Raw genomic sequence first — 7,699 nt, 5'->3', positions numbered from 1 at the left:
CGAGTGCCCCTGAGTTTAATCCCATGGTACCAAAGTAATAATGATAATAATAAATCTTTAAAATATATCAATCCCTAGTACCCCAAAAAAAAAAAAAAAAAAAAGAAGAAGAAAAAGAGTAAAAATGAGATCAGAGAGGACAAGCGAGAACAATTGAAACAAAGGCACTGAAAAGTGAAAGAATTCTTGGTGAAGTGCTGCTTGAGTCCATGGGGGATACAAGCTATGTGATTAGGTTGTGTAGTAAGTTTTGACTTTACTTTTAGACACTGGGACACTAGCTTTAACAGGAAATGACAGGATCAGATTTATATATTAGGAAGATAGCATTATCTCTGTGGAGTGAAGGAGATTAGAAGAAAAAGACTAGAGAAAGATGACCTGATAAACTGTCTAGATGATAAGAAAAAAAAATAGGTAAGTTAGAAATCATGCCCTCTAAAAGGTTATGCTCTAGAAATAATGATAGTTACTGGTATTTATGAAGAACATATATGCCATGCTCTGTGCAAAATTACTGCATAAAAGGAAACTGAGGCACAAAAAGGTTAACTAACTTGCCAGAAAGTTAGTTCTATCTAATGAGTCAAGATTTTTGGACCATGGAGTCCCCCCAGGTACATTGTTTCTATTAATAACTTCTGAGTAAAGCAAGGAAAACCCACTGGAGAAGTTCAAAAAGCTATTTAATTTACCTGGAGCTGTGGAGAAGGATGTTAGTTCTTCCAGGGAGTGAATCCAGCTTTTTTGCTCAAATAATTTGAAAAGCTATATTACCTCATTTTGTTTAAAAAAGAACATGAAAAAATTCATCAAAAATTAAATAGTTTTGCTGGATATGGTGGCACACGTCTGTAATCACATCTACTGAGGCGGCTGAGGCTGGCAGACTGCAAGTTCAAGGCCAGCCTGGGCCACTTAGGTAGACAGAGTCTCAGAATAACAAAAAGAGGATGTAGCTCAGTGGTAGAGCACTTGCCAAGCATCTGCAAGGCACTAGGTTCAATCCCCTGCACTAAAATAAATAAGATTGAGTTCCAGTAAAATTTGACTTACAAAAACATGGCAAGCCAGGTGCAGTGGCACACACCTGTAATCCCAGCGGCTTGGGGAGGCTAAGGCAGGAGGATCTCAAGTTCAAAGCCAGCCTCAGCAAAAGTGAGGCACTAAACAACTCAGTGAGACCCTGTCTCTAAATGAAATACAAAATAGGGCTGGGGATGTGGCTCAGTGGGTTGAGTGCCCGAGTTCAATCCCCAGTAACCACCCTCCCCCCACCCCACTAAAAAATACACATGGCAAGCTGTGTACAGCCTAGTAACACAGGAACACATTTGGCTAAGGCAAGAGAATTACAAGTTTGAAGTCAGCCTGGGCAACTTGGTGACACCCTGTCTCAAAAATAAAAACAAGCAAAGCATGGGGATATATGCTTGTAATTTCAGCAACATAGAGGCTGAAGAAGAAGGATTCCAAGTTTGAGGCCAACCTCAGCAATTTAGTGAGAACTTGTCTCAAAAACTACAAAGGACTGGGAATGTAACTCAGTGGTAGAGCACCCAGGAATTCAATCCCCACTACTGCAAAAAGAAAAAAAGTTTATTAAAAAATGATCCGGTCAAAAGGACTTAAAACCAGCATACTACAGTGACACAGCCACATGAATATTTATAGCAGCAATAAATATTCACAATAGCTGAACTATGAAACCAACCTAGATGTCCTTCAACAGATGAATGGACAAAGAAATTGTGGTATATATACACAATGAAATGTTACTCATCCTTCATGAAATTATAGCATTTGTTGGTAAATGGATGAAACTGGGGAATACTACACTAAGTAAAATAAGCCAATCCTCAAAAAAACAAAGGCCGAATGTTTTCTCTGACATGCAGATGCTAATTCGCAATAAATAGGGGGTGGGGAGGATATTGGTATTTTGAACTAGAAGGTGGGGAGTGAAGGGAAGGGAGGGTATGGGGGAGGAATGATAGTAGAAAGAATCAGAGGTTATTACCCTGTGTGCACATATGATTACAGGACCTGTGTAATTCTACATCATGTAAAGCCAGATGAATGAGAAGTTATGCTCCATTTATGTATGTGTCAAAAAACATTCTACTGTCATGTATAACTGATTAGAACAAATTAAATATTTTTAAAAATGGCCTGGTCAAAATTGAAATATTTTATTTTTTTTCCAAAGTTTTCTTTTTTTTTTTTAAAGAGAGAGAGAGATAGAGAGAATTTTAATATTTATTTTTTAGATTTCGGCGGACACAACATCTTCGTTTTTTGTATGGGTGCTGAGGATCGAACCTGGGTCGCACGCATGCCAGGTGAGCGCGCTACCGCTTGATCCACATCCCCAGCCCCCAAAATTGAAATATTTTAAATCAAAGTCAATTCCCCCAAATAAAGTAAACAAAAGAAAAAATTCCATTTTCCTAAGTCATAAAAAGATCTAATATTCTATTTCTCAAGTCGTTTTTGTACTATTGAATCAGAATGCATGACTGTTCATAAACCAAAAAGCATGATATGTAGGTCTGTTGGTATAGAGAAAGTAAATTCAAATTGTTTATTCACAACACAGATTACTTCTGTGATCTCAGTATGTGTATTTCTTCCCACCAACAATCAATTATGCAATGGACACCAGCTATGTGTCCCCTAATTCAATTCTATCACTATCTGCCTGCAGATAGCATCAGATCCCACAAGTTGAAGACTCAGTCCCCAGGATTACCATTATTCTGCTTTATATGCCAGTCAAAAGCCTTACGTTCTTTTACATGTGTTTCTGACTAACCAGCCATAAGTTGGGGTTCTTATAGTTTCTTCCTCTAATTTGATTAATTTGCTTTAGCAGTTTACAGAACTCAAGAAAGCATGCTTACTGGTTTATTATGAAGAATATTATAAAGGATACAAATGAAAAGTCAGGGCAAGCTATGAACAAAAGGATGAAGAGTTTCTATACCCTCCAAGAACCTCTGCAGGTTACTCTGGAAGCTCTATGAAGGCTATCCTTTCGGATTTTTACAGAGGTTTCATTACATAAACATGATTGATCAAATCATTGGCCATTGGTTATCAACTTAACCTTTAGCTTTTCCTCTTCCCAGAGTTTGGAGGGTAGGGCTGAAAAACCCCAAGTCTCTAATCTTGCCTTGTTCTTTCTGGTGTCACAAATCTGAAGTTACTTAGAGACATCCAGCCATCAGTTAATTCATTTGCATAAAAAGACACTATCATTTCAAAGTTAAGGATTTGGGGAGTTATGATACCAGGATATAGAGAGAAAGAAGAAATAGGTAGTTCAAAAATACTATAGTACCTTTGCATGTTGCAAACCTGAGCTGCCCAGAAAATGCAAGCTCTCTGAATTTAGGATTAAGATGTTCCCAGGTTAAGGGGCTGGGATTGGCTCAGTGGTGGAGTACTTGCCTAGCATGTGTGAGGCATTGGGCTCAATTCTCAGCCCCACATATAAATAAATAAAAAATAAACAACTAAAAATATATTTTTAAAATGCTATAGATTATATTTAATAAAAAAAAAGATGTTTCCAGGTTAAGAGTGCCCCAAGCTGTTGTAGAGTACAAACAAAACTCTTCTCTGGCAAACGATAACATTTTTCTAAAGTTATTTCTTTTTTTTTTTTTTTTTTTAGAGAGAGAGAGAGAGAATTTTAATATTTATTTTTTAGTTTTCGGCGGACACAACATCTTTGTTTGTATGTGGTGCTGAGGATCGAACCCGGGCCGCACGCATGCCAGGCGAGTGCGCTACCGCTTGAGCCACATCCCCAGCCCCTCTAAAGTTATTTCTAAGAATATTTTCTCAAATATATTGCCTAGGATACAAAGAAAACCAAGCACATGAGGAGAAAAAACAGTTGGTGTGAGAACCAGCAGAAATGAGACACGTTAACAGATATGCAGGGATATATTCATTCTGAAGCACGCTACCGCTTGAGCCACATCCCCAGCCCTTATTATTATTATTATTATTACTATTTGTAGTACTGGATATTAGAAATTATGATCCTCCTACCTCAGTCTCCTCAGTTGCTGGGATTATAATAGGCAGTGGCACCACACCTAGCTGGTCAGGGTTTCTGGTTTTGGAAATTTAGCCTGCAAGCTTCTCATGAGTAGGAAATTTTTCTCTATACATTTAATTTTCCCTCCCCAATGATTTGTGTAGGGGTTTGAGGATAGAACTCAGGGCCTTATGCACTCTAGTCAAGAGCTCTACCACTGAGCTATTTATAATCCAGGCCCCTCCCTCATGATTTTTTTGGTAACCTCTACTCAATCTGACATGAACCCCAGCCAGAAACAAATCTTACATTAGTCACCTGATACTCTGCTCCCACCATGAAATTTGGGAGTCAGGGATCTAGGCCCCAAGTTAGAGGATAGCTTGGACTCTAAGGCCATGTCACAAAGTATACTACTTCATATAATCTGTATTTTCATGCATGGGTCGGTTGCAGGTTTTTTTTTTTTTCAATCTTTGTTAAATTAGGGAGTCCCACTTAAATTTCTGTGCCCTAAATTCCTAATTCCAAGTAGCAATACTGACTGCAGTTGTTCACATTACTTGGGCTACTTCTCCCTACCTTCTCAATTACATTATATTTAGGTTATAAAACTCCAAACTGCCTCTGCCTGTTTCTGAATCTATAACCCAGCATGATTATAACATTTTTTTTTTGTTGTTGGTACCGGAGATTGAACCCAGGAGCAGTCAACCACAAAGCCACATCCCCAGCCCTTTTTTATATTTTATATAGAGACAGGGTCTTACTAAGTTGCTTAGGGTCTTGCTAAATTGCTGAGGCTGGTTTTGAACTTATGATCCTCCTGCTTCAGCCTGCTGAGCCACTGGGGTTACAGAAGTGCGCCACTGTGCCAGGCCTTGTGATTATTACTCCTTGGCTGGGGAGACTGTGGCAGAGGATCGAAAGTTCAAAGCCAGCCTCAGAAACTCAGTGAGACACTATCTGTAAATTAATTTTTTAAAAAAAATTTTTAATATTTTNCCACTCACCCCACCTCTGAGAAGACCTCTTGAAGCATAAATAGAGAGGGGGGAAAAAAGCTTCGAGTGCCAGAGATATTCACCATGGCATTGTTTATAACAGAAACTGGAAGGCCCCTAAATATCTAGCCAGAAGACAGGCGGCCCACAGGGGTGGAGGGTGGGGGGGTGCTCTGCATCTGGTCAAACACGGAGCCCCCACGGGTCACTGTCTCCAGGTCACCTGATGGAGGGTAGGGAGTAGAAACTTAAGGAAGCTCAGCTCAAAAGAAGGATCACTTTATACAGCTGAGGAGTGTCCCAGATTCAATAGCCAGAAGCACAGAGCTACCAACCTCTGGCCCCAGCTCCTCCCTGACAGTTTCCTCTGCTCACCAGTGTGGCTGCTCCATCCCCAGGGATCACCAACTCATCCAGCTCATGCTTTCAATGGCTTGATTCAACCCTCTCCTGCTGAAAGAAAGAGAACTTGTCTCTTAAAAAAGCCTTACACTGGTGGCACATTCCCATAATTGTGGCAACTTGGGAGGCTGAGACAGGAGGATTGTAAGTTCAAAGCTAGCCTCAATTTATGGAGGCCCTAAGCAATTTAGCAAGACTCCAAATCATGATAAAAAACAGAAAGGGCTGGGGCTTGGGCTCAGTGTTTCTTTCCCCAGGGGTTCAATTCCTGGTTAAAAAAAGAAAATAGCTGGGGGTGAAGCTCAGCAGTAAAGTGTATGCTTGAGGCCTTGGACTGATCCCCAGCACTCAAAGTAAAAATCTATTAGGATCTCATTCCCAACTCTATTTTTTCTGTTCTAGCTTCTCTAAAGCCTTCACACTTACCTAACCTTCTGGACACACTGAATTATTGTGTATATCCTAAAAATATATTCCTTATTCCACCTGGATATCCTTGCTCACAGCTTCTTCTTCTTCTTCTTCTTTTTTTTTTTTTTTTGGTACCAGGGATTGAACTCGACCACTGAGCCACATCCCCAGGTCTATTTTGTATTTTATTTAGAGACAGGGTCTCACTGAGTTGCTTAGCACCTTGCTTTTTCTGAGGCTAGCTTTGAACTTGGGATTCTCCTGCCTCAGCCTCCTGAAACGCTGGGTTCACAGGGTTCATTTTGTCATTTACCCTAAACCACTGTAGCACTTTATGCCTGCTTTCCAACATTTCTTTCCTTTTCCTTCACACAATGTTGTTTGTCATTTTCTATATTAAATGCTAAGTAAGTTCCCTGAGGGCAGGTCTGTGTGCCCTCACCTGCTTAGTAACTTGACAAACAGCATGCTCAAATATTTGCTCAGGGAAATCTCTATCCTACACAAAAAAGAATCATGCCATGTTGAAAAGGGGTAATAACTTTTTTATTTTTGTTTGTACCAGGGATTAAACCCACAGCGCTTTACCACTGAGCCACATCCCCGGCCCTTTTTATTTTTTAGTGAGAGAGGGTCTCACTAAATTGCTTAGAGCTTTGAAATTGTGATCCTCCTGTCTCAGCCTCCCTGGCAGCTGGGATTACAGGTGTGTGCCACCGTGCTCGGCAAAAATGGGTAATAACTATTTGAATAAATAATACTCATAATAAAAAATTTTTTAAAAATGCCAAAAAAAAATACTCAGCCTTATGTCCCACGGAGAAAGAAAATAATAAATAAATATATTTTTTTTATTTATCTTTGCGACCGGTTCTTGCTACTTTGCCCAACCTGGCCTGAAACTTCAGATTCTTCTGCCTCAGCCTCTTGAGTAGCATGGATTACAGAGGCAGGCCATCGCGCCAGGATAAGAAATGCATGTGTAATTTGATTGGGTGGACACAAAATGACGGCATATGGTACTGATTCTCAATATGTATCGAAAGGCCACATCTTAAAAATATTGTCTTCCATGGGCTGGGGTTGTGGCTTAGTGGTAGCGCACTTTGCCTGGCATGTGTGAGGCGCTGGGTTCGATTCTCAGCACCACAAATAAATAAAGGTCCATCAACATCTAAAAACAATTTTTTAAAAATTGTCTTCCAAGCTGTGAACTCCTGGTTCAGCCTCAGAGCTGCACTGTGCTCTCTGCTTTGGAAGCTTGGCCGCATGGGGCACGCACCAGCGCTTCACCCGCGGGCTTGCGGCGCGAGATCCGACTGGTCTTCTGCCTCCAGAAGGCTGCGGGATTCTTAGACCGTTTCCCCGTGAGCAGCACGCGCCACCTAGTCCTTTCCCTAGCTTTGTACAATTCATCACTTTGAGAGGCAAAACCGCTCACCTCCCTAAAAAGGCTTTAGACCAGGGGGATGAGGAATGGGAGCGCAATATCGAGCTGCGAGTGAAGGCGGTGGCCAGAGCTGCAGCAGGACACCGTGCGGGCTCAGGCGGCAGGTCCTTTACACTCGCTGCGGGCGCGAAGGGGACAAGGTATACCACGGTCTCTCACGCGGCTGGAGCAGCAGCAGCACGAAGACCCGGGGAGACCCTGAGCCGCCGGAGCACCGGAAGTCCCGCCCGCGGTTCCGCGCCCTTTTGGGCCCGATCGAGGTCCAGCCGCGGGTTGACGGCCAGCGCCACGAAACCAAGACGACCATGAGAGCCGGGCGGAGACCACCTCGCGCCTACAAGGCGCGGGGCCGCGCACGGAGGCGGGGCATGGCGCCGGGGC

General features: G+C 41.9%; 2 protein-coding genes across 2 annotated transcripts in view; one reads left to right on the top strand and one right to left on the bottom strand.

The window, feature by feature from the left end:
• Smarcc1 (SWI/SNF related, matrix associated, actin dependent regulator of chromatin subfamily c member 1) overlaps nt 1-7,699 on the bottom strand; it is a 140,760-nt gene that overhangs the window by 132,833 nt on the left and 228 nt on the right. The window contains exons 2-3 of the mRNA XM_015488913.2: nt 7,478-7,652; nt 7,151-7,313 (exon numbers count right to left, since the gene is read on the bottom strand). Of these exons, the coding sequence (XP_015344399.2) occupies nt 7,151-7,313; nt 7,478-7,652 (338 nt within the window). The remainder of the gene's footprint in view (nt 1-7,150; nt 7,314-7,477; nt 7,653-7,699) is intronic.
• Dhx30 (DExH-box helicase 30) overlaps nt 6,567-7,699 on the top strand; it is a 35,651-nt gene continuing 34,518 nt past the window's right edge. Inside the window, exon 1 of the mRNA XM_048795414.1 lies at nt 6,567-6,574. The gene's annotated coding sequence lies outside the window, so the exon portion shown is untranslated. The remainder of the gene's footprint in view (nt 6,575-7,699) is intronic.

The sequence above is a fragment of the Marmota marmota genome, unplaced genomic scaffold, assembly GCF_001458135.2.
Source record: "Marmota marmota marmota unplaced genomic scaffold, marMar, whole genome shotgun sequence".
NCBI classification, from domain to species: Eukaryota; Metazoa; Chordata; class Mammalia; order Rodentia; family Sciuridae; genus Marmota; species Marmota marmota.
The sequence above is the reverse complement of the archived record's forward strand: the minus strand, read 5'-3'. Positions and strand labels throughout refer to the sequence as shown.